The 24,878-nt window shown below is 34.8% G+C and overlaps 5 protein-coding genes across 5 annotated transcripts; 4 read left to right on the forward strand and 1 right to left on the reverse strand.

The window, feature by feature from the left end:
- Positions 1 to 5,894: 5,894 nt before the first annotated feature.
- Positions 5,895 to 9,326, forward strand: LOC106397068 (leucine-rich repeat receptor-like serine/threonine-protein kinase At2g14510). The gene is made up of 9 exons (XM_013837615.3): positions 5,895 to 6,166; positions 6,241 to 6,784; positions 7,312 to 7,775; positions 7,854 to 7,989; positions 8,163 to 8,234; positions 8,320 to 8,388; positions 8,497 to 8,568; positions 8,901 to 8,972; positions 9,062 to 9,326. The coding sequence occupies exons 1-9, from the start codon at positions 6,088 to 6,090 to the stop codon at positions 9,099 to 9,101; spliced, it is 1,548 nt and encodes a 515-aa protein (XP_013693069.2). The 5' UTR covers positions 5,895 to 6,087; the 3' UTR covers positions 9,102 to 9,326.
- Positions 9,327 to 9,744: 418 nt separating this feature from the next.
- BNAC05G45840D lies at positions 9,745 to 11,053 on the reverse strand. Its single transcript, XM_013840366.3, has one exon. The coding sequence runs from the start codon at positions 10,612 to 10,614 to the stop codon at positions 9,907 to 9,909; it is 708 nt and encodes a 235-aa protein (XP_013695820.2). The 5' UTR covers positions 10,615 to 11,053; the 3' UTR covers positions 9,745 to 9,906.
- A 1,661-nt stretch (positions 11,054 to 12,714) lies between these two features.
- BNAC05G45850D lies at positions 12,715 to 13,377 on the forward strand. Its single transcript, XM_013841232.3, has one exon. The coding sequence runs from the start codon at positions 12,767 to 12,769 to the stop codon at positions 13,337 to 13,339; it is 573 nt and encodes a 190-aa protein (XP_013696686.2). The 5' UTR covers positions 12,715 to 12,766; the 3' UTR covers positions 13,340 to 13,377.
- Positions 13,378 to 15,405: 2,028 nt separating this feature from the next.
- Positions 15,406 to 20,791, forward strand: LOC111206327 (long chain acyl-CoA synthetase 6, peroxisomal-like). Its single transcript, XM_022702929.2, has 23 exons — positions 15,406 to 15,634; positions 15,728 to 15,788; positions 15,873 to 15,950; positions 16,467 to 16,538; positions 16,617 to 16,698; positions 16,784 to 16,889; positions 16,966 to 17,042; positions 17,189 to 17,233; positions 17,355 to 17,441; positions 17,687 to 17,776; positions 17,930 to 18,009; positions 18,168 to 18,261; positions 18,502 to 18,590; positions 18,675 to 18,763; positions 18,883 to 19,012; positions 19,188 to 19,306; positions 19,390 to 19,513; positions 19,610 to 19,696; positions 19,821 to 19,924; positions 20,013 to 20,098; positions 20,183 to 20,269; positions 20,368 to 20,454; positions 20,567 to 20,791. The coding sequence occupies exons 1-23, from the start codon at positions 15,517 to 15,519 to the stop codon at positions 20,654 to 20,656; spliced, it is 2,082 nt and encodes a 693-aa protein (XP_022558650.2). The 5' UTR covers positions 15,406 to 15,516; the 3' UTR covers positions 20,657 to 20,791.
- A 422-nt stretch (positions 20,792 to 21,213) lies between these two features.
- On the forward strand, positions 21,214 to 24,561 carry LOC111206383 (sugar transport protein 6). Its single transcript, XM_022703074.2, has 4 exons — positions 21,214 to 22,366; positions 22,448 to 22,767; positions 23,183 to 23,809; positions 23,894 to 24,561. Exons 1-4 carry the CDS (start codon positions 22,237 to 22,239, stop codon positions 24,329 to 24,331), a joined length of 1,515 nt encoding a protein of 504 aa, XP_022558795.2. The 5' UTR covers positions 21,214 to 22,236; the 3' UTR covers positions 24,332 to 24,561.
- Positions 24,562 to 24,878: the final 317 nt, after the last annotated feature.

A 24,878-nucleotide genomic window follows, 5' to 3' on the forward strand; every position in this document is an offset into this window, starting at 1 on the left:
TTCATAATACTTCCTAAATTGGTGGACTAATAACCACTATAAAATCGTCTTTCTCTAGAAAAATGGAGACAACAAAGGTTCCAAACCTCTTTGACCTTCATCATATTTTAGGGAAGCATGCAACTATGCATTAAAACAGTATTATCATATTTTTTAATTTTTCTCAAAATCTATGAATTAACCCTAACGAAAATATTGAATTTTTCGGTAAATGCTATATATACTGAAGCCAATGATCTTTAGTGTTGTTTTAATATTTCTAAACACATTCTACATTTGTATTAATGTATATTAAACTCTCTTTCATTATACATGGGCATCGTTTTAATTTTTTGTTAACTAATTTAGCAAAACTTCATTATTCTCCATAAATTGGTGGACTAACTACTATAAAATCGCTATTTTCTAGAAACGGAGACAACAAAGGTTTCAAACCTCTTTGACATTCATAATATGTTAGTGAAGGATGAAACTATGAATTAAAACAGTATTTTCATATTCTTAAATTTTTCTCAAAATCTATTTATTAACCCCCACGAAAATATTAAGTTTTTCGGTAAATGTTCTAAATGCTGAAGCCTATGATCTTTAGTGTAGTTTTAAAATATCTAAACACATTCTATATTTGTATAAATGTATATTAAACTATCTTTCATGGTACATGGGCATTTTTGTTTTCAATTAATTTAGCAAAACTTCATAATACTCCCTAAATTGGTAGACTAACCACTATAAAATCGATATTCTCTAAAAAGCAGAGACAACGAAGGTTTCAAACCTCTTTGACCTTCATCATATGTTAGTGAATGATGCAACTATGAATTAAAAAAAATATTTTCATATTTTTAATTTTTTCTCAAAATCTACGTGTTAACCCCTACGAAAATATTGAATTTTTGGTAAATGTTCTATATCCTGAAGCCTATGATCTCCAGTGTTGTTTTAAAACTTCTAAACACATTCTATATGTGTATTAATGTATATTAAACTCTCTTTCAAGGTACGTGAGCATCGTTTTAATTTTTTGTCAATTAATTTAGTAAATCTTCATAATACTCCTTAAATTGGTGGGCTAACCACTATAAAATCGTTATTTTCTAGAGAAACGGAGACAATAAAAGTTCCAAATATCTTTGACCTTCATCATATGTTAGTAAATGATGCAACTATGCATTAAAACAGTATTTCCATAGTTTTAATTTTTTTCTCAAAATCTATTTGTACCTCTACGAAAATATTGAATTTTTCGGCAAATGTCCTATATACAGAATCCTATGATCTTTAGTGTTGTTTTAAAATTTCTAACACATTCTACATTTGTATTAATGTATATTAAAATCGCTATTCTCTAGAAAAACGGATACAACAAAGGTTCCAAACCTCTTTGACATTCATCATATGTTAGTGAAAGATGCAACTATACATTAAAACAGTATTTTCATATTTTTGAATTTTTCTCAAAATCTATGTGTTAACCCCAACGAAAATATTAAATTTTTCGGTAAATGTTCTATATACTAAAGCCTATGATCTTTAATGTTGTTTTAAAACTTCTAAACACATTCTACATTTGTATTTATATTTACTAAACTCTCTTTCATGGCACATGGGCATCGATTTAATTTTCTGTCAATTAATTTAGTAAAACTTCATCATACTCACTAAATTGGTGGACTAACCACTATAAAATCAGTATTCTCTAGAAAAACAGAGACAAAAAAAGTTCCAAACCTCCTTGACCTTCATCATATGTTAGTAAAGGATGCAACTATGCCTTAAAACAGTATTTTCATAATTTTTTGAATTTTTCTCAAAATCTATGTGTTAACCCCTACGAAAATATTGAAATTTTCGGTAAATGTTCTATATACTGAAGCCTATGATCTTTAGTGTTGTTTTAAAATTTTTAACACATTCTACATTTTTATAAATGTATATTAAAATCGCTATTCTCTAGAAAAACGGAGACAACAAAGGTTCCAAACCTTTTTGACCTTCATCATATGTTAGTGAAGAATGCAACTATACATTAAAACAGTATTTTCATATTTTTGAATTTTTCTCAAAATCTATGTGTTAACCCCAACGAAAATATTGAATTTTTAGGTAAATGTTCTATATACTGAAGCCTATGATCTTTAGTGTTGTTTTAAAATTTCTAAACACATTCTATATATGTATTAATGTATATTAAACTCTCTTTAATGGTACATGGGCATCGTTTTAATTTTTTGTCAATTAATTTAGTAAATCTTCATAATACTCCCTAAATTGGTGGGCTAACCACTATAAAATCGTTATTTTCTAGAGAAACAGAGACAACAAAAGTTCCAAATATCTTTGACCTTCATCATATGTTAGTAAATGATACAACTATGCATTAAAACAGTATTTCCATAGTTTTAATTTTTTTCTCAAAATCTATGTGTTAACCCCTACGAAAAACGAAAATATTGAATTTTTCGGTAAATGCTCAATATACTGAAGCCTGTGATCTTTAGTGTTGTTTTAAAATTTCTAAACATATTCTACATTTGTATTAATGTATATTAAACTCTCTTTCATGATACATGGACATCGTTTTAATTTTTTGTCAATTTATTTAGTAAAACTTTAAAATATTCTCTAAATTGGTGGACTAACCACTATAAAATCGGTATTCACTAGAAAAATGGAGACAACAAAAGTTCCAAACCGACCTTCATCATATGTTAGTAAAAGATGCAACTATGCATTAAAACAGTATTTTCATATTTTAAATTTTTTCTCACAATCTACGTGTTAACCCCTAAGAAAATATTGAATTTTTGGTAAATGCCATATATACAGAAGCCTATGATCTTTAGTGTTGTTTTAAAATTTCTAAACATATTCTACATTTGTATTAATGTATATTAAACTCTCTTTCATGGTACATGGGCATCGTTTTAAATTTTTGTCAATTAATTTAGTGAAACATCATAATACTCCCTAAATTGGTGGGATAACCACTATAAAATCGCTATTTTCTAGAGAAACGGAGACAACAAAAGTTCCAAATCTCTTTGACCTTCATCATATGTTAGTAAATGATGCAACTATGCATTAAAACAGTATTTTCGTAGTTTTAATTTTTTCTCAAAATCTATGTGTTAACCCCTACGAAAATATTGAGTTTTTCGGTAAATGCTCTATATACTTACGCCTATAATCTTTAGTGTTGTTTTAAAATTTCTAAACACATTCTACATTTTTATAAATGTATATTAAACTCTCTTTCATTGTACATGGGCATCGTTTTAATTTTTTGTCAATTAATTTAGTAAAACTTCACAATATTCTCTAAATTGGTGGACTAACCACTACAAAATCGGTATTCACTAAAAAAACGGAGACAACAAAAGTTCCAAACCGACGTTCATCATATGTTAGTAAAGGATGCAACTATGCATTAAAACAGTATTTTCATATTTTTAATTTTTTCTCAAAATCTACGTGTTAACCCCTAGGAAAATATTGAATTTTTCCGCAAATGCCCTATATACAGAATCCTATGATCTTTAGTGTTGTTTTAAAGTTTCTAACACATTCTACATTTGTATTAATGTATATTAAAATCGCTATTCTCTAGAAAAACGGAGACAACAAATGTTCCAAACCTCTTTGACCTTCATCATATGTTAGTGAAGGATGCAATTATACATTAAAACAGTATTTTCATATTTTTGAATTTTTCTCAAAATCTATGTGTTAACCCCAACGAATATATTGAATTTTTCGGTAAATGCTCTATATACTGAATCCTATGATCTTTAGTGTTGTTTTAAAATTTCTAAACACATTCTACATTTGTATTAATGTATATTAAACTCTTTTTCATGGTACATGGGCATTGTTTTAATTTTTTGTCAATTAATTTAGTAAAACTTCATAATACTTACTAAATTGGTGGACTAACCACTATAAAATCGGTATTCTCTAGAAAAATGGAGACAACAAAGGTTCCAAACCTCTTTGACATTCAGCATATGTTAGTGAAGGATGCAACTATGCATTAAAACAGTATTTTCATATTTTTAAATTTTTATCAAAATCTATGTGTTAACCCCTACGATAATATTGAAATTTTCGGTAAATGCTCTATATACTGAAGCCTATGATCTTTAGTGTTGTTTTGAAAATTTCTAAAAACATTCTACATTTGTATTAATGTATATTAAACTCTCTTTCATGGTAAATGGACATCGTTTTAATTTTTTGTCAATTAATTTAGTAAAACTTCATAATACTCCATAAATTGGTGGACTAACCACTATAAAATCGCTATTTTCTAGGGAAACAGAGACAACAAAAGTTGCAAACCTCTTTGATGTTAATCATATGTTAGTGAAGGATGAAACTATGCATTAAAACAATATTTTCATATTTTTGAATTTTTCTCAAAATCTATGTGTTGTTTTAAAATTTCTAAACACATTTTCCCTTTTTATTAATGTATATTAAACTTTCTTTCATGGTACATGGGCATCGTTTTAATTTTTTTGTCAATTAATTTAGTAAAACTTCATAATACTCATTAAATTGGTGGACTAGCCACTATAAAATCGCTATTCTCTAGAAAATGGAGACAACAAAGGCTCCAAACCTCTTTGACCTTCATCATAACATATGTTATTGAAGGATGCAACTATGAATTAAAACAGTGTTTTCTTATTTTAAAAAATTTCTCAAAATCTATGTGTTAACCCCTACGAAAATATTGAATTTTCGGTAAATGCTCTATATACTGAAGCCTATGATCTTTAGTGTTGTTTTAAAATTTCTAAACACATTCTACATTTGTATTAACGTATATTAAACTCTCTTTCATGGTAAATGGACATCGTTTTAATTTTTTCTCTATTAATTTAGTAAAACTTCATAATACTCACTAAATTGGTGGACTAACCAGTATAAAATCGCTATTTTCTAGAGAAACAGAGACAACAAAAGTTTCAAACCTCTTTGACCTTCATCATATGTTAGTGAAGGATGCAACTATGCATTAAAACAATATTTTCATATATTTGAATTTTTCTCAAACCCCTTACGAAAATATTGAATTTTTCGGTAAATGCTCTATATACTGAAGCCTATGATCTTTAGTGTTGTTTTAAAAATTTTAAACACATTCTACATTTGTATTAATGTATATTAAACTCTATTTCATGGTACATGAACATCGTTTTAATTTTTTGTCAATTAATTTAGTAAAACTTTATAATACTCCCTAAATTAGTGGACAACAATGCTTCATAATATTAACCACTATAAAATCGTCATTCTCTAGAAAAACAGTGACAACAAAGGTTTTAAACCTCTTTGACCTTCATCATATGTTAGTGAATGATGCAACTATGCATTAAAACAGTATTTTTATATTTTTGAATTTTTCTCAAAATATATGTGTTAAATGTCTTAGTCTATAGAAACTAAATAAATCTGAAATATTGAAAGAAGATAATACTAAAGTGGGTTATTGGATCTAGAAGTTTGATGGAATTTGAAAGAATTATAGTTTCCATTAAATTCTAATGTTATTCAATTAAGGATTTCATCAATTCTTTCAAAATTTTGTATTATTTGATTAAAGATTTGTAATCAATTTTCTAATTTTTTTAAATTCTAATGTTATTCAAATATTTAGTAGATTTTATAGTAATGTTATTTGGAAATAATTTAATGAAAAGGGTAATCTAAAAATGTGAAGAACCAATTTTGTTACGAGGAGATTTGTCATCGTAAAAAAACACAACATAAGTCAAGTCTGAATCGAACCGGGACTAGTTGACCGTCGGTTTAATTATAAATTATTTTCACATAGACCGTAACAGAAATAACAGAATAAGATAATATTATTTTCCGAAGAAAACCAAAAAAAATGGGAAATACAAAAGAATCGTCTCCTTCCTCGCTGACTCTGACCTGTTCCTCTAACTCTCTCTGCTTCTTTGTCATTTTCTCTCTCATCTCTGGAGCTGGAGGGTCAACCCCTCCCTCCTTCCCACCTAAACCCTCTTTTCTCCTTTCTCTCTCTCTCTCTTTCATGCTAACTGCTTCTCCGCCGCCATGTCCCATCTCCGCCTCATCCTCCTCGCCGTTCTCTCCCTCGTCTCCTCCACTCTCTCTCAGCCCTCTCCTCCCTCCGGTATGATCTCCACCTCTCTTTATCCGTATCACTATCTGTGTCTCCTCTCAATTTCCCGATTTTCGATTTTTCAGCGATCCTAATCGACTGCGGCGCCTCCGCCGCAACCGTAATCACCGGCCGGAGATGGCAACCGGACGGCGACTTCATATCCGCCGGAACCTCCAAAAACGTCTCCGACCAAGTCCTCGACCAAGTCCTATCCACCGTCAGATCCTTCCCTCTCACTCGCCGCCGCAAGTTCTGCTACGTCGTCGCCGTCTCCCGCGGCTGGAAGTACACGATCAGGACGACGTACTTCTACGGAGGAGTCAACGGGAAAGCCAACCCCCCGCCGGTGTTCGACCAGATCGTCGACGGGACGCTCTGGGGAGTCGTGAACACCACGGCGGACTACGCCGACGGGCTCGCCTCTTACTACGAAGGGGTGTTTCTTGCGCAGGGGAAGTCGTTGAGCGTCTGCGTGGCGTCCAACTCGTACACGGCTTCTGATCCGTTCATCTCGGCCTTGGAGGTTGTTAGGCTCGATGGCACTGTTTACAACTCCACTGAGTTTGGAGGCTTTGGGCTTAGTCTTGTTGCTAGGCATGCTTTTGGGTACAGTGGACCAATCATCAGGTAGTAAAAAATTGAAGATTAGAGTTTGAAAATGTTGAATCTTTCCAAGTGAATGCAATGGTCTAAAAAAAATTGCTATGAAATTTAATGGGATCCGCAGAGACAATGTCTTCATCGGATTCCACAATATCGTTAGGCGGTGGTTAGGCATTTTATAGAGGATTATTGTTTAGGCGGTTTTTTGGAACTTGTAGACCGAAACTATCGAAAATCATCGGTTCCAAAAATCATTTCGCTCATATACCCGATTTGCCGACTAGGCGAGCGCTTAGGCGCCACTTAGACCGATTTTTGGAGCTTTTAGGTGTTTAGGCAGATGCCCATACCCATTTTTTGAGTGCTTAGACCGATATCTTTGAAAATCAGTGTAGAAAAATGGTTTGTTTAGGTCTAATTTGCCGAGTAGGCGGACCGTCTAGACCATATGTAATATTAGTTTCGTCTTAGCAGTCACTCTGAACCGGGGACCTGACACAGTGGGGGTTCTTTGCAGTTGAGCTAACGATGGTATTATATGTTTCTTTCAGGTTTCCAGATGATGAGTTTGATAGGTTTTGGGAGCCCTACTCACTGAACTCGACAGTACCAAACAACAGGAAGCTAGAGGTTTCTGGTTTCTGGAACCTCCCGCCTTCGAGGATATTCAACACGGATCTAAGAGCTACTCAGGTTCAGCCTCTGGAGTTCACGTGGCCTCCAATGCCGTTGAAAAACTCTGTTTATTATATCGCGCTGTACTTCGCTCATGACTCTGATTCGTTGGACGGTGGTGGATCCAGAGTGTTTGATGTTTCTGTGAACGGCGTAACGTATTATAAAGAGCTCTCTGTTGCTCCGGCTGGTGCGGTTATATTCGCGAGCAGGTGGCCTCTTGAAGGTCAAACGACGTTAAAGTTGAGTCCTAGAAGTGGCTCAACGCTTCCCCCTCTTATCAATGGTGGTGAGATGTTTGAGTTGATAGCTCGTGGAGGGAGAACTCTTGTTCGAGATGGTATGACTGTTAACAACAACTTTCAATGGTTGAGAGAATGTTTGTATGCTGACTTTTTGTTTCTTCGTCCTTGTGCAGCGACTGCTCTTAATGCTATTAAAAGAAGTTTCGAGAACGTACCGGTTGATTGGAGTGGAGATCCTTGTATGCCTAAAAACTACTCGTGGACTGGAGTTACCTGCTCTGAAGGTCCCCGAATACGCATAGTAGCTTTGTGAGTTTGAGCTCTACCAAATTTGCGTCGTCTGTTTTTGTTTCTGTTTCTGTTTCTGTTTTTGTTTTTGTTTTTCTTTAAAGCTGATTTATTATGATATTACGATTTGCTTTGTCTGTGTTAGTCTGAGATGAGATTTACTGAAAGTTTTTCTAATCCGTTGTTGTTCCCAGGAACTTAACGAATATGGGACTTTCAGGTTCGCTAGCACCTGAAGTTGCAAGATTAACAGCATTGTCCTCCATGTAAGTATCTTGACCAGTGAACAGTTAGTTATATGCCTCAACTTCGAAAACATTTGATTGATATTCATTTGAGTGTTTCAAACAGTTGGCTGGGAAACAATTCTCTCTCGGGAAGTATACCCGACTTCGGCTCACTCAAACTGCTGGAATCAGTGTAAGCAGATAGTTCTTACATTTCACTAGTTGTGCTCCACATTTGCTTAGGCAGTTAATGGAACAGAGCAGAGACTCATAAGCTAATCTCATCTCTTTTCCCTTGTAGGCACTTGGAAGACAACCGTTTCAGTGGACCTTTTCCTTCATTTTTCGGTGGAGTGCCACGCTTGCGAGAGCTGTAAGTTTTCTTTTCTCATATTACCATTATTTGTTTGGATGCTTCTCTAGAATAAGATGCATATTGTCTGCTCAAGATTCTTGCCTTGTGGGTGGAAAAGACATGACACCCTTATAATCATCATGTATAATAACAGTTAGCCCTTACTCTTTTGTCTTTTAGCTTTACTTTATAAGACTCAAAAGGCCATAGTAAACAATGCATTACATTATACCCAACCATAAGTCTAATCATGTTTCCTCTATAAACTAAGTTCCATAAAACTTGAACTATATGTCTCCATATATTTGTTAGGGGGTGAGTTTCTGACTTAGTTATGTGTGGTATATTAGGTTCTTGCAAAACAATAACCTAACAGGCCAAGTTCCAAGCAATCTTCTTCAGAAGCCAGGACTTGAGCTACGGTAAGCAGCTACAAAATTACAAAAAGTGGTTTTCACCATACACTTTGAAATAGCTAATACAAATACTCTCTGATGCTTTAATGCTTCAGGATTTCTGGTAATCCCTTTCTGACTCAACCGCCACGTTGATTCAGCCTTTTGAAGAAGAAGACGACAATGATTCGAGTTTGTGTTAGAGCTTGTGTGTAAATTAGAAGGCCTCACGTGTACAACCTACGTATCTTAATGCTTCATTCTTTTAACAACATTGGGGGAGGAGGGGACAAGGGAATACTGATTGCATATGTTGTGTAATGAAAAAAGAATACATCATTGTTGTATTATGAATGTGATAAACCGGAGTTTTTGTGGTAACCGGTTCCATTGAGGTCAGTGATGATTCTCAACTAAATCCATTCTCACCTGGAATCAATGATCAAATATCTATCAGTATATGCTTAAATAAGATGTCACAAGAGTACAAAAGAAATGTGAATAACGAGAGCTGTAGTCTGCAAACAATGGAGCCCAATTCCAAAATGGTGAAGCATGATCAATTGGTGCAGAGAAAAAGTAAAAAATTTTGAGAAAACATCTGAATCTTGCATGTGGCCCATCAGTCTTTTCATCATTCACTTTCCTCATCATTATAACAAACAGAAAAACTCTGTTCTTTATATCATTTTTTTATTTTATTTTTACACTTGCTCTTTTGTCTCCAACATTTCACATCTCAACATACAACACATCTAAATCACATCTTCATCTGTTGATAATGACATACTTTTGAATCAAGAAAAAAACAAACAGATGACATTAGAGATTAAGAACAGAGGAACTTAGATCTCAACACAAAATACATCTGAATAAAAAGCTTGATCAAAAGCATTAGAGTTACATATTACATGACAGATTAACCACTAATGTGTCAAATTGAAAGAAAGATTCGAACTTTTCAAGTGCGTTTCTCTGCTCTGTTTTTCTTAAGAGAAAGCGGAAACAGAGGAGGCAGCGGAACAGAGGATTTAGAAGGAGTGCAAACAGTGACATGAATCATCGGCCTTATCCTCATACTCGCCGATCTCGTCCTCTCTAACCCTTTCTTACCTCTCTTCCCTTCTTTCTCTCTCTCCTCTCTCTCGAGCGAGCTCGATGATGACGTGGAAGAAGACGGAGACAAAGAAGACACAGTCCTCACCGAAGAAGAAGCGGAGTTCCTCTGTTTCTTTAACCTCAAAAGCTCTTTCCAGAGAACAGTGCACTTAGGAGGACGAGGAGATGGGTCTTCGTCTATAAACCAACTCACTCTGTTACTCTCCTGATCTCTACTCTTCATCATCGTCACTTCGCCGTTACGACTCTGTTCTTCTTCTTCGTTGGTCTTCAAGTTAACGTTTTTAAGCTTCTCCGAGTGCTTCGCTTGCCAGAAAGGAAGCAACTTTCCTTCGGAGAAGAGCTCGTCGGCGGTGTGCATCCTCTGTGGAGTCACATTCTCCGACAAGAACTCAAAGTCAGAGACTTTCACTGACCCTTTCTCTAGCTCTTTGCAGATTACAGGGCTGATGCAGATGAAATCTCCACCGTCGGATAAATCAGCTGAGAATGAGATGCGAGGTCCAATCAACGGTGGTGATTCCATCTTCGAAACCGCCTCTGAGACCATGAGTGATTGATCTCTCTGCTTATAAAGTGAGCAAATCGTGCTGTAGACGTGTGGCTGATTGGTTTATGTGTGAAAGTTTGAAGAGGAGAGTTCGAGCTAGTGGTAGACTTTGTGAGAGTAATGCATGTTGGAGGATGGAGATAAATATATAAAAAGAATGATAGAGAGAAGAAAGAGTGAGTTCGTAATTTAATTAGTTAAGTATAATTAAAATTTTAAGTTAGATGAAAGTTTAGAATAGTACTAATGAGGAAGGAGATCACATGGACACGTTTGGGGGAAGACACAAGCAGACAAATTACAGACATGCAATTAGGAGTTGTGAGTTTAAAGACTATATTGGAGATTAAGAATAGCGATGAGCCATGCAAGTATACAGTTAATATAATTAAAATCTTACATCGATCGAGATTGAATTTTAAAAAGAAAAGAAAATAAGAAAATATGTTTATTCCTGATAAGAGAAAAGGATGGATCAAGTCCATGGGAGTTGGGAATTAACGAGAGGGTGCATGGAGGAGGGGTAAATGAACAGCTAACACATGTCGGCACATGACCATCGAGTCGTTGCATGTGATTTATTACACATTTATAGTTTCTTTTTTTTTTGAAAAACACATTTATAGTTTCTTTGCGACGTTAAAATTTTACATATATATGTTACTATGTTCTGTTTGTTTATTTATACTAGTACTGTTTCTTAAATCTTGTGAATTATATAGATGACGCCAAACAAAAAGAAATTAAAATAAAATTGCAATAGAGAATGAAAAAAATTATAATGATATAAAACACATATATTATTGGGATAAAACTTATCAATTTAAAAGAATGCAAAAGCTTAAGAATTAAGATGCGTTTAACAAAAAAAAGAAGCGTTTACGGATATATCATACAACTATACTTGTATTTGGAGTACGTAGGGAGATACATGGACCTTAGTATAAAATGCATTATTCTTCTTCTTTTTCATGAATACAAATTGATTCGAACAAAATTTTCTAAATCAAACAAAACATCACTAGCTTCATTCTTATTCTTCTTCTTCTTCTTCTTCTACTTCTAATTTGCCTTCTTCTTTTTTCTCTAAAATAATTTGCCTTTTATTCTAAGGCTATCATTTAGAACCAGAGTCCAAAAGGTACCAGCAGACATCATTTAAACTTAATAATCTTTTCCTTAACAGAAAGGTTATTATCGTTTTTCTTATAGATTAATGTCTATATTTTGTCCACAAAGTATATCATCATAATACATAACACTAATAAGCAAGATTTTGTGTATGGAGAGACACAGACAATAATAATATAAACTAAATGGGGTATATATTGAAATAGTATGACAATAAATAGATAGATTCAAGTAAATACTTGGAAGCACGTTAAGATGCGGGTTTCTTGGTGTTGGACCACTCGTTATATTTTTCATCTTTGTCAACGTTTTGGTTGTAGATTATTCTGATTATATTATCGTACATACTAAGGAATACAATATTATTGTTACCATAGTCACTAATACCATGATTAAAGCGGGAATCTTAGAGTGGAGTTCTTAGCAGAAATTAAGAAACTGTTTCTTAACTTTTAACTTTTAACTTTTAAATAAGCATGATTAACGTCCGCTAATAACCTCATCCGGGTTAATCATGCTCTAACAATTGATACAGGTTGGATTTTTTTTTTTAAGTAAGAAATCCGTAAATACATTTTCCCCATCGGCCACAGATGATCATCCACTCATTATTAAACATTTTCAAACAATTTGTTGCCATTTGAACCCAATACTATCTCTGATATACGTTATAGATACAATCAAAGCAAGACATCTTTACAAATCAATGAGTCAAAATACATGTAGTTAGTCCGTTACTGTTTCCAAATTAAGAGAAGTTTTTGAAGGAAACAGATCTGCCTCATAAATTAGTTTGACTTAAGAATAACCTTTTTATAAAACAACAAATCTCCACCTAATTACTGTCATAAAAATGAATACAAATTGTTATCAGTTATCACAGATCATGTATCAAAACTCATTCTTCTTAAATGTATCCATACTTTCTACTTTGAATCTTTGCAAGAAAGTGGCCTATAAGTTCTGTAAACTCTAATACATTTTAGAGACAAAAGCATCCACCTATAACAATACTATAATCATGACCAAACGACGTATTTGTTACATAGTTTCTGGAATCATTTCCATCCTTTTTATCACCTTTATGACCATTTTGATCCTTTCCCAGACCGTGTTCAAACCAAAACATCCTGTATTACAAACCTTGTCTACGACTGTTGAAGGTGTATCCACACATATATCACCACCACTTGACGTCCAGATCAATTTCACACTTACACTCCAAATGCTGTTGAAGAATCCTAATCTTGCCGATTTCGAATACAAGACAGTAGAAAACTTGGTTTATTATAGGGATATTCTGGTGGGAAATCTCACTCTTCCTTCGAGCACACTTCCCGCCAAAGGCTCAGCGATTTTGCCATGTCCTCTTGTTCTTCAGATCGATAAATTTGTTGCCAATTTAGGTGATATTTTGCAAGATATATTGCAAAGAAAAATTGTGATAGAAACAAAGGCAAATATGCCAGGGAAAATTACAGTGTTGGGAATCTTTAAGGCACACTTGAACACAACATCACATTGCAAACTCGTACTTAGCGTTCCTTCAATGGAAGTGGTGGATCAAGTGTGTGATCTTGAAGCTAAACTATAAACCTTGATGTTTTGTCAGGCAAACTTAGGCTTAATAAGGCATATTAGCTCTAGTTTAATGTTCTTATTTTGGGTCAAAACTCTAGTTTCATGTTATCATAAAGACTGTATGCTTGATTGTTGTTCTTTTGTGTTGTTTAATTTTTTTTCCAATTGAACTCTAAATCAAGGTGTTTAGTTAAGTTATCTCCACATGAATTCAAAGTGATGAGTATGGTATATATTTTTCTTTTTTTTTGAAGAGAAGAAAACTAAACCTTCAGAGAAATAAAAGACAGTTTAGCTTGTATACGAGATGCATGTGAAATACCGAAATGACAGAATAGTTAAATAGTGAAATAGAAAACATTTATCTGAGTACAAAGGTTATGAAAAATGATCATAAAACATTAGAAACCTTACTGATTAAATATGTGACATTAGAAGGTATGTTTAAAAATCTTAGAGCTCATAAAATATATGTTTTGCTTATTACTAAATATGATCCAAACATATATCGTGATGTGGAGCATGATCCATGATAAAATAAAGGAAATGGGTTCGATCTGTTATCTATTACACGTTAGAACCGTCACTAAATTTGTCTTGAGATTCTGTAAAATAATTTTCAGAAAGGGACAATTTAACTTTCTGATTTTTCATACTGCTGTACACACATTTGTTGACAAATTATTTTGTAGTCAAGCCTTACACTGAGTTAGATAAAACGAACAAGCGTGAAATAGCTTTGTCACGAGAAGACTTCAACAAAATCTCCAAATTTGCAAACTCTCACCATCTCTTCACTCATAACGATAACAAGGTAATTTTCTGATTTTCTTAATGTTGTGACTTTTGGATGTTTGATTCGATTATAGCTAATAACCTCAAATTTTATTCTAACTTGAATTTTGATGTAGAGACCAACCATCTCTCACATCAAGTCATTAGTTAGTCACATCTTAAACGGAAAAATGTGTACTTGATCTCATATGACCAAACTGCCTCTAGAAAATCATTCACAGTGAATTGAGAAATGAAGAGTTGATCTACACAGAGATCCAAGAGGTCATCGGATGACTAGATCACCAATTTCTAATGTGGATCAACTCTGGAAGTTTCTGGATTCATCATCTCCTAAAGAACTTAGCAATTCCTCTCACCGGTAAAGTTTTGATTCTTATTCCTTAAATATAATTGTTTTTCATCAACATTTTTTTTTTGTTTACGTTTGTAACGTTTTTAGTATACGTGACATAAACATTTCAGATGGAGGTTCATAATGGCCATGTTCACTTTTTATGAATAACGTCTTAAGTTTGGTATAAAAACATGTAAACATTCAGCCAACTACTAGACCAATAGATTTTAACGTTTGATTTTCTTTTGATTTTAACTTGGTGTGGTTATCATATAATCTTAATGGGATCTTTTAAAAAAATTCCTTACTAACAAAAATATTGTTAACAAAATTTTCCATGTGAGTGTATAATTAGAACGTAATGTACTATACCAGCTGATATCTTGAACTTGTTTTCTTTAGTTAAGAAGATAGAAAAATGAGAAAGAACAACCGTATGCACCACCATAATTTCAAATTTCCGACAATTTTAGGCAAGTAAATTCCTCCTACTCTGGTTCTATCTTTACTTAATCAGATCAATCAATCTTTTGTCGAATAAGCTCTTCATGAAAATGGCGTTTATATGCTTCACCACCACCACTCATTCCTTTATCTTCAAAAATAATCTTATATGCTTTAAAATTTCAGTCATGCTCTCAAAAAACTCTGTTATAAAGTAGCATTCCATGCACAAAAAATGTATTTTTTAAAAATTTGAATACAATTTTACATTCAATTTAAAAAAATTGATCCACTAAATGGGCCTTCTGTTGGATTGCAAATAATTAAAGAAAACCAAATCAGTAATAGACCTACCTTTAATGGGCCTCGAAGGGTCCATTTAGCTTAATTTTCCTTAAATTAATATCAATCCACAAATAAGAAAAAAAAACATTATAAAAATTCATTTATCTCTTTACGTGTTATTATTAATTATTTTATTATTTGCATTTTTATTATAAGATTCACGAAATCAACGGATAGCGACATCAGCATAGAGAGAGAGTTACAAAAAGCGTGCTCTCCTTTCGGATCAATCCACTCTCTCTCTCTCTTTTCAGATTCCGAATCGGATCATGGATTCTTCCTCCTCCGCGCGCTGCCGCATAAACGCCATCCACTCCCATCTCGTCACGTCCTCTCGCTCCTCCCCTCTCATCCGCTCCAATCCAACCGCCGGCGAGTTCTGTCTCGGTCAGTATCTTCCCATCATTCTCTTCGTCTCAGCTCCGATCATCTTTGTGATTGATTCCTTATCGTTTTTTAACGATTCTGATTATTGATCAGATAATGGCTACAGCGTCGCGCTTCCCGAGAAACTGAGCACTGGCGATTGGAACGTCTACAGGTTATCATCATCCACGATGATCATCGCCTTCTTCTCTTCCTTTCAACGTTTTTAACGTTGCGCTCGATTTGAATTTTGTTTTAGATCTGCTCGATCTCCGTTCAAGCTCGTTAGCAGATTCCCTGATCATCCTGACATCGCCACTCTCCATGACAACTTTGAGTATGGATTTCGAATCCTTCTTCTATATCAGTTTTAATCAACTCTTCTGATTATTATCAATGTTTTTAAATCTGACCGACCCGGTGGTTGGACCATGAAGCCAAGTCTAATAACTGGATGGAGTTTTCACACATATTAAGAAATGATTATAAATGCATTACTTTCGTGATTAGCTATTTTCCATAATTTTTAACCAATCAAAATTGAGTGTCTTCTAAATTCACAATTTATCATTATTACATGCAATCAAAATGTAAAATATGTATTTTTTTTAAACAATTTTTTTCTTCTAAAACATAGATCATTTTGAAAGGGAGGATTATATAAACTAACCATATGAAAAAAAAATAGAAAAATAGTCTGTATGTATAATATTTTATATTTGATGTTTGTTTAAAAAATATTGAACAAGATTATTGAATCAGGTTTGATCCGGTCGAACCATATTAACCTAAATAATTATTAGTCTGGTTTTAAAAACATTGATTATTACTACTGTGTTTTCTGAATATGAAGGCATGCTGTTCATGATTTTCGGGATTACAAGTACTTAGGAACTCGCGTTCGCGTCGACGGAACAGTTGGAGAGTGAGCTCCTAACTTTTAATGATTCTGTTTATATGCCTAAGCTTACTATTACGTGACCTTGGTTTATTCTTCTTCTAGCTACAAATGGATGACGTATGGTGAAGTTGGTACGGCTAGAACTGCTATAGGTTCTGGTTTGGTTCATCATGGAATCACCATGGTAAATAATTTTTGCTTCTAACTCTTTTTTTTTCCTGGATTGAAGTTTTTAGCTGACGGGAGTTTGTGTGTTTTCTTTTGATCAGGGATCTACTGTTGGAATTTACTTTATCAACCGCCCAGAGTGGCTCATTGTTGATCATGCTTGTTCTGCTTATTCTTATGTGTCTGTTCCTTTGTATGATACTCTTGGTAAGTAGTGTATTTCTGTTGCTAATTTTTTAGGGATGTTCTAATGATGTTTTTTTTTTCTCTTTAATTACTCAAGGTCCTGATGCTGTACAATTTATTGTCAATCATGCAAATGTGCAAGCCATTTTTTGTGTGGCGGAGACGTTAAACTCCGTAAGTCCATCAATCTAATGCCTGAATTTCCCTTTTTAATTGTTGCCTGGATGATAGTGAGATAAAAATAAAACCTTAGTTAACTTATCGTTTTTCTGACGTCCTTTTGCTTGCTTCCCTGGTTGGACTATCGCTGGAGCTTGCAGTTGCTTAGCGGCTTGTCTGAGATGCCAAGTGTACGCCTCGTGGTGGTATGAAGAAACCTCGTTTATTTATTTTTTTATTATTGATTACGCTCTTGAGTATTGTGATTACAGCTTTCAAATTAGTTTTATTCTCTCTGTTTTCTGAGACTTCTCATGTACCAAGTAGGTTGTTGGAGGGCTGAATGAATCTTTGCCTTCGCTTCCCGCATCAGCAGGAGTGAAAGTCGTCTCATATTCAGTGTTACTGAATCAGGTATACTCTTCTCTGCTATTCTACTCTGGAAACTGTAATGCAATATCCGTGATCTGAAGATAAGTAGGATTAGGGACTTTCTATCAACTAAGTGTTTGTGAATTCTTTAACAACACGTGTTCCGTTAACAATTATACAACACTGAACACTTAGTAGTCATACATGCACAAATCTACATCTAAATTGTCCTGCAGTTGTGGTATATGTTGGTTTCACAGTTTTCTGACCACCCAAATTTGTTTCAGGGACGTAGTAAACCTCAGCCGTTCGTACCACCAAAACCCGATGATGTTGCAACCATATGCTATACAAGCGGAACAACTGGGACCCCCAAGGTTTTGTTTACTTGAAATTTGATTGATCTTCAAATCTGGGACAATAATGTTCCTTATTTTATATTTTTACACATTCTATAGCATCTAAATTACTGCTTATGTTATTATGCATGCCTCATTCCTCCCTGGCCTGCTCTTCTTCTGGATGAAAAGGGAGTCGTATTGACTCATGCAAACTTGATTTCAAATGTTGCTGGATCCAGTTTTAGTGTGAAGTTTTTCTCTTCAGATATGTAAGTACATTCCTTCTTTCTACTAATAGACTAATAGCAAAAAAATCTAAACGTTCTCCCTTGTATATATTTACTGCATGTACCTCTATTCTTAAGTGGTCTTTTTCTCAATTAAATACTTGCAACTAATTTTGGCGGTACTCTCTTTTACTTTCCAGTTACATTTCATATCTTCCGTTGGCACACATTTACGAACGATCAAATCAAATCCTAACCGTGTACTTTGGAGTTGCTGTTGGTTTCTACCAAGGGGTTAGAAACTCAAATTCTTTTAACCTATTATTTGGCATAAATTTTGTTTTAGCATGATGGCAAGATGTCTGAAAATATAATTTTGATCATATCCGTGCTTATGATAAAATATCCACTGGTTTGCATTAAGAATTCCTGATAAACCTGTGTACCTGTGACCTGTTCTTTGCTTATATCCCCACCCTCGATTTTTTCTTTTATTGATTTGATTGGACGAACCACTTGGAAAACTTTCTGCAGGACAATATGAAACTACTGGATGATTTGGCGGCTCTGAGACCTACTGTATTCAGCAGTGTTCCTCGATTATACAACAGAATATATGATGGGTAATAATTGCTTCAGTTTGTTGATATATGTGCTCTGCTGCTTTGGGTGATTGACTAAATCAATGGTAAACTTGTTGTTGCTAGTATCACTAATGCAGTAAAATCCTCTGGCGGGCTGAAAGAGAGGCTCTTCAATGCTGCCTATAATGCAAAGAAGCAGGCTCTCCTAAATGGTAGGCCCTTTATGCACATTAACTCTATTTGATGACTGTTGGGTTCTTAAAGTTGATAATAATATTCGTTTTATTCAGTTTGGGGTTTGATTTGCTTTGTATGCGTACTGTTGGTTCAGGAAAGAATGCTTCTGCAATATGGGACAGGCTGGTTTTTAATAAGATAAAGGACAAACTTGGAGGACGGGTTCGTTTTATGACGTCTGGGGCTTCACCTCTGTCTCCTGAAGTCATGGAATTTATGAAAATGTAAGTCGATTTTCTTTTAGAAGATTGTGTTATGTCATACTATAAAATAGACTTAATCCTCAAGAATGAACACTCTTCAGTTCCCAATGATCCCATCTCTATCTTTAACTTGTTTGACATTTGCTTGTGATTCTCTTTATTTTTTATTTATTTAATTTTGTAAAATATAACCCAGATGCTTTGGAGCAAGGGTTTTAGAGGGATATGGGATGACGGAAACAGCTTGTGTTATAAGTGGAATGGACGAGGGTGATAACCTCATTGGACATGTTGGCTCTCCTAATCCAGCTTGTGGTGAGCTTTAGACTTGAGCGATTCGGAACTAAATATACAATTTAAATCGTTATGTGATTTTAATGCATTTCTTTTTTTTTCAGAAATAAAGCTTGTGGATGTCCCGGAAATGAACTACACATCAGCAGATCAGCCCAATCCCCGCGGCGAAATTTGTGTGAGGGGTCCTATTGTTTTTAGAGGCTATTACAAAGATGAAGTTCAAACGTATGAACACCTAATTGCATTACAAGTTCCCGCTTTCACTAAACCAAATTGTACTTCGAAAATATAATCCTTTCAGTAAAATGTTTTTATTTTCAGGAAAGAAGTGGTTGATGAAGATGGATGGCTTCACACTGGAGATATAGGCCTGTGGCTTCCGGGAGGACGTCTACAGATTATTGACAGGTACTTCAATTGTTATCCACTGTTTCACTAGTAACTACAAATGCGTTGGCTCACAAAGGCTAAGTCCTCTTCTTTATTTAAACCGAGAATCATCTTAGTAAATTTTCCTCAATTATTTGAATAGGAAGAAGAACATCTTCAAGTTGGCGCAAGGGGAGTACATAGCTCCAGAGAAAATTGAAAACGTCTATGCCAAGTGCAAATTTGTGGGGCAATGCTTCATATATGGTCAGAGAATTTTTTTTTCTAAATTGTTTTGTTGAGTACTTTGCTTTACTCTTTCCCCAACATCTCACATGTTATCCATTTTTTTCAGGTGATAGCTTTAATTCATCATTGGTCGCTGTTGTATCGGTTGATCCAGATGTGCTTAAAAGCTGGGCTGCTTCACAAGGCATTAAGGTGATATAAGTATAACTTACCTTCACCAAATTCGCCCAGATGTAATACTAGAAGAGTAACCTTATACATGTATTCTAAATGCAGCATGGAGATCCGAGAGAATTGTGCAATAACCCGAGAGTGAAAGCAGCAGTAGTATCTGACATGGACACTGTTGGAAGAGAAGCTCAGGCAATTGCATCTCAGAAACATTTATTTATCTCATCTTTGTTACTATTCTCAGAAACACCATCATCACTGACTAAGACTATTTTGTTTTTCTGATGCAGTTGAGAGGCTTTGAGTTTGCAAAAGCTGTGACGTTGGTGCTGGAGCCATTTACGCTAGAAAATGGCTTGTTGACACCGACGTTAAAGGTAAGTAGATCAACAAGTTCCGAATTATATAATATACTTCGTTCAAACTTAGCTATTAAAGGTGAATTCAATTAGGAATGTGAAAATGAACTGATTGAAATGTTTGCTGCAGATTAAGAGACCACAAGCAAAGGAATATTTCGCAGAAGCAATAACAAACATGTACAAGGAGCTTGCTGCTTCTGATCCCACCCACCGCTAATAAAGCTTTGTGATTCCAGAGTGATTAATAACAACAAGTCCACCCAAACTGTATTCTTTTTCTTTTTTTATTCTTGCTACATATTTATTAAATGCTCGTTAACGTAATAAAGGTGCTACATTATATACATACTAATAAGTTTTTCTGTGTAATAAAGAAGGCAATGTTATAAGATAAACTTTGAAATGATCCTCCACCCCTTTACCAACTCAAGCACTATGATCATCTACTCATCAAGTACTATGATCATCTACTCATCAAGCACTATGATCACCCACTCATTTACCAAATCAAGCACCATCTTTGATATTTTATGCATTGTTGTTCACTATAAATACCATCACTCATCTCACTCTTTTGTACACCATAAACAAGAACAAGAGTTTATAAGAAAAGAACCATTACATCTTCTTCTTCTTACTTATAATAAACTCTCTCACTTATAGTAGTGTTATTTGCTTCCTACGGGTATTAAATTCTACTCTTATTTAAATTTCTCGATACTATAAATTATAAGTTATTTCATAACAGGCAAAACATTCTGAATTCGTTTTTTTTTATTGCAGATTCATCGAACCTATCACGAAACAACGTTCTTTATTAGCTTGCTATGTTTTGGGTCTTTTCTTTACCACAGAAACCGCTCAGAACAATGTAAAACGTTGTCTATAAGTGGATGTGATAGCAAATTAGTAAAGCCCAAATGATAATCTCTGCATCTAGTCATATCCAAATAAATCTGTTATGTAACAATACATCCAAAATCGATTGTGATTTTGGAGAATAGGCTCAGATTTACACGCAATGATGGTGCTAGTTTTTTTAGCTTTGGTAAATACTGTTATGCTGCTTTACTATTTTAAGAAATTTAAATGTTGTTTTATCTTAAGAAAGTTAAATTATCAAAGCCTAAATGCTGATCTCTGCATCTAGTCATATTCAAATATATCTGTTCACATCTGATATCCAAAATCGATTGTGATTTGGAGATTAGGCTCAGATTCACACGCAACAATAATACTAGTTTTTTTTAGTTTTTGAAAATACTGTTATGTTGCTTTACTATCTTAAGAAAGTTAAATGTTGTTTTAATTTCGGGTATAACAAAATAAAAACCGAAAAAAACAAATTTAGGATCCGGTTAAGCTTTGATATATGGTTATTGAGTGGATCGGTTCGGTTAACCGGGCTAGACATCCCTAATCTGATGGTAAATGAAGATTTGACTGTGTAATCCAAAAAAATAAGTTGGTAAAAGAGAAAATAAGATTATGATCTACAGTTACAACTTAAAAGCCATACGGTAACCGTGGAACTCGCATGTGCTATTTCGGAACCACGATCCCATTTTTAGACAAGACTGGATCACAGTTTGGTCTGTGATTTTGTCGTGTCCTATAAATACGTGATCTGCTTCATCCTCTATCCAACAGAGTCTGTCATTTCAAGCAGGGTCTCTGTCTCCTTCCTTCAGTTTCTTCATGTTTCATCTTTAGTTAACACACAAAAAAACTTTTGTATATATCTAACTTTACATATATACTTTTGAGTGGTGGTGTCTGATCGAGATTCACCAAACCATGGCTGTTGTTGTAACATCTAACGGGAACGCTCCGGCTTTCGAAGCCAAGCTGACTGTCTATGTCTTCATCTGCGTTGTCATTGCTGCTTTCGGCGGTTTGATCTTCGGTTACGACATCGGAATTTCCGGTTTGCTCTCTTTCTTGTGTCTCACGTTATCTAGATTTTCCTTTTTTTAGCTAATGTTAATGACATGTGATTTAAAAAAAGGTGGAGTGACGGCTATGGATGATTTCTTGAAAGAATTTTTCCCGGCTGTGTGGGAGAGGAAGAAGCACGCTCATGAGAACAATTACTGCAAGTATGATAACCAGTTCTTGCAGCTATTCACATCGTCTCTTTACCTAGCCGCGCTCGTGGCCAGCTTCTTCGCTTCAGCCGTTTGTTCTAAACTCGGAAGGAAGCCCACGATGCAGTTCGCTTCTATCTTCTTCTTGATCGGTGTGGGGCTAACCGCAGGAGCCGTTAACCTCATCATGTTGATCTTTGGAAGAATCTTGCTTGGCTTTGGTGTTGGCTTTGGTAACCAGGTACACATATAATGAACTCTCTGGGACATAGCCGTAGTGGAGCAGTTTAACAGGATTTATTAAAAAAAATTCAATTTTTTTTAAAAAAAAATTAAAGATATAAATTCGAATATTTTTTAATGCTGATTTATTATGATATTACAATTATGAGCAAAATTACAAAGACGATTACAATTAGAATTTAAAACTTTAAAAATTTTAGATATATTTTTAAATTTAAAACTTATAATTTTTTTTAAAAAAACTTTAAATACAAGTAGATGAGACTAATAACTTTTGAAAATACATCATTATTTTATCAAATATATTGTTATTATTTTTTCCTGAACATGGTCTAGAAATAATTTGAAACAAAACTGCTCTGATAGATCTCTACAATTGACTTAACGTTTTTGCATGCACCTTACATTTTCAGGCAGTGCCGCTTTTCTTGTCGGAGATTGCTCCAGCACAGCTCAGGGGAGGTCTCAACATTGTGTTCCAACTCATGGTCACAATAGGAATCCTAATAGCCAACCTCGTCAATTACTTCACTGCCAAGGTACACCCTTACGGTTGGCGTATTGCTCTCGGTGGAGCCGCGATTCCCGCCGTTTTCCTCCTCTTCGGTTCACTGATCATCTGCGAGACTCCCACGAGCCTCATCGAGCGCAACAAGAACGAAGAAGGCAAAGAGGCACTAAGGAAGATCAGAGGAGTTGAAGATATAAATGAAGAGTATGAATCTATCGTCCATGCTTGTGACATTGCGAGTCAAGTCAAGGACCCTTTCAGGAAACTGTTGAAGCCAGCGAGTCGCCCACCGTTCATCATCGGAATGCTTCTCCAGCTTTTCCAGCAGTTTACAGGAATCAATGCTATTATGTTCTACGCGCCTGTTCTGTTCCAGACAGTTGGTTTTGGAAGCGAAGCAGCTCTTCTCTCTGCGGTTATCACGGGAACCATCAACGTTCTGAGTACGTTCGTGGGGATCTACCTCGTCGACAAGACTGGTCGGAGATTCCTTCTTCTACAATCTTCCGTTCACATGCTCATTTGCCAGGTCTTTAAACCTATCTATTGTGTCTTCAGTATAGGTTGCGTGCGCCGCAAGTAATCGTCTAAAACTAACAATTTTGTAAAACAGTTGATAATTGGAATCATCCTAGCGAAAGACTTAGGCACGACAGGGACACTCGGGAAGCCACAAGCGCTAGTGGTTGTGATCTTTGTGTGCGTTTACGTGATGGGATTCGCGTGGTCATGGGGACCTTTAGGATGGCTGATTCCTAGCGAGACTTTCCCACTAGAGACACGAAGTGCAGGGTTCGCTGTTGCTGTCTCGTGCAACATGTTCTTCACGTTCGTGATCGCGCAGGCGTTCTTGTCGATGCTTTGCGGGATGAGATCGGGGATATTCTTCTTCTTCAGTGCTTGGATCGTTGTCATGGGACTGTTTGCGATGTTCTTCATACCGGAGACGAAAGGAGTGGCGATTGATGATATGAGGGAGAGTGTGTGGAAGCCGCATTGGTTCTGGAAAAGGTATATGCTTGATGAGGATGATGTGGAGAAGAGAAACTGATTGAAGTCAATATGTCTCTCTTGTGTGTTTTTTCCTTTTCCTTTTCATGTTTCTTGTTGATGTTTGTATAAGTCTTTCGTTGCTTGTGTTGTTTTCATGGGAACAAATAGTGTAATAATACCAACCTGTTGTTTCAGGTTAGGTGTTTTTATCAATGAAATTCCATGAAAATTTAACAATTTATGATAAGAATCCTATGTTTTAATAGTATAGGTTTCTTGCTGCACAAGTAAACCTCTAAAACTAACAAACCTGTTGATTCAGTTTGGTGTTTTTATCAATGAAAATTTCTTTAACAATTTATTATTTACTTATATATGTTTTTTTTCTTGAAGAATGTTAAATTTATTCACTCAAAAAAAGATGTTTTTACAACATGTGTTAACACGTGATTTAGTACTTTGAAATATAGAACTTTGCTTATACTATGTTTTGATAGTATAATTCTATGAAAGTAAATAAGATATATGTTTTGGTGGAGAGCAAAGATTTATAGTCAGGAAATATCTGCTCGTTGTCTGCATCTCCTTCTGTCTCAGTAGTAGGC

The sequence above is a fragment of the Brassica napus genome, chromosome C5 (assembly GCF_020379485.1).
Source record: "Brassica napus cultivar Da-Ae chromosome C5, Da-Ae, whole genome shotgun sequence".
Lineage (NCBI taxonomy): Eukaryota > Viridiplantae > Streptophyta > Magnoliopsida > Brassicales > Brassicaceae > Brassica > Brassica napus.

Excerpts from the sequence above, each read along its gene's own strand:
- LOC111206383 (XM_022703074.2), top strand. The coding sequence starts at position 22,237 with ATGGCTGTTGTTGTAACATCTAACGGGAACGCTCCGGCTTTCGAAGCC. Across the intron at positions 22,367-22,447 it reads TTACGACATCGGAATTTCCG|GTGGAGTGACGGCTATGGAT; the intron begins GTTTGCTCTCTT and ends ATTTAAAAAAAG. Across the intron at positions 22,768-23,182 it reads GTGTTGGCTTTGGTAACCAG|GCAGTGCCGCTTTTCTTGTC; the intron begins GTACACATATAA and ends TTACATTTTCAG.
- LOC111206327 (XM_022702929.2), top strand. The coding sequence starts at position 15,517 with ATGGATTCTTCCTCCTCCGCGCGCTGCCGCATAAACGCCATCCACTCC. Across the intron at positions 15,789-15,872 it reads GGCGATTGGAACGTCTACAG|ATCTGCTCGATCTCCGTTCA; the intron begins GTTATCATCATC and ends ATTTTGTTTTAG. Across the intron at positions 17,777-17,929 it reads GAACAACTGGGACCCCCAAG|GGAGTCGTATTGACTCATGC; the intron begins GTTTTGTTTACT and ends CTGGATGAAAAG.
- BNAC05G45850D (XM_013841232.3), top strand. The coding sequence starts at position 12,767 with ATGACCAAACGACGTATTTGTTACATAGTTTCTGGAATCATTTCCATC.
- LOC106397068 (XM_013837615.3), top strand. The coding sequence starts at position 6,088 with ATGTCCCATCTCCGCCTCATCCTCCTCGCCGTTCTCTCCCTCGTCTCC. Across the intron at positions 6,167-6,240 it reads TCAGCCCTCTCCTCCCTCCG|CGATCCTAATCGACTGCGGC; the intron begins GTATGATCTCCA and ends TCGATTTTTCAG. Across the intron at positions 8,973-9,061 it reads AAGCCAGGACTTGAGCTACG|GATTTCTGGTAATCCCTTTC; the intron begins GTAAGCAGCTAC and ends TTAATGCTTCAG.
- BNAC05G45840D (XM_013840366.3), bottom strand. The coding sequence starts at position 10,614 with ATGGTCTCAGAGGCGGTTTCGAAGATGGAATCACCACCGTTGATTGGA.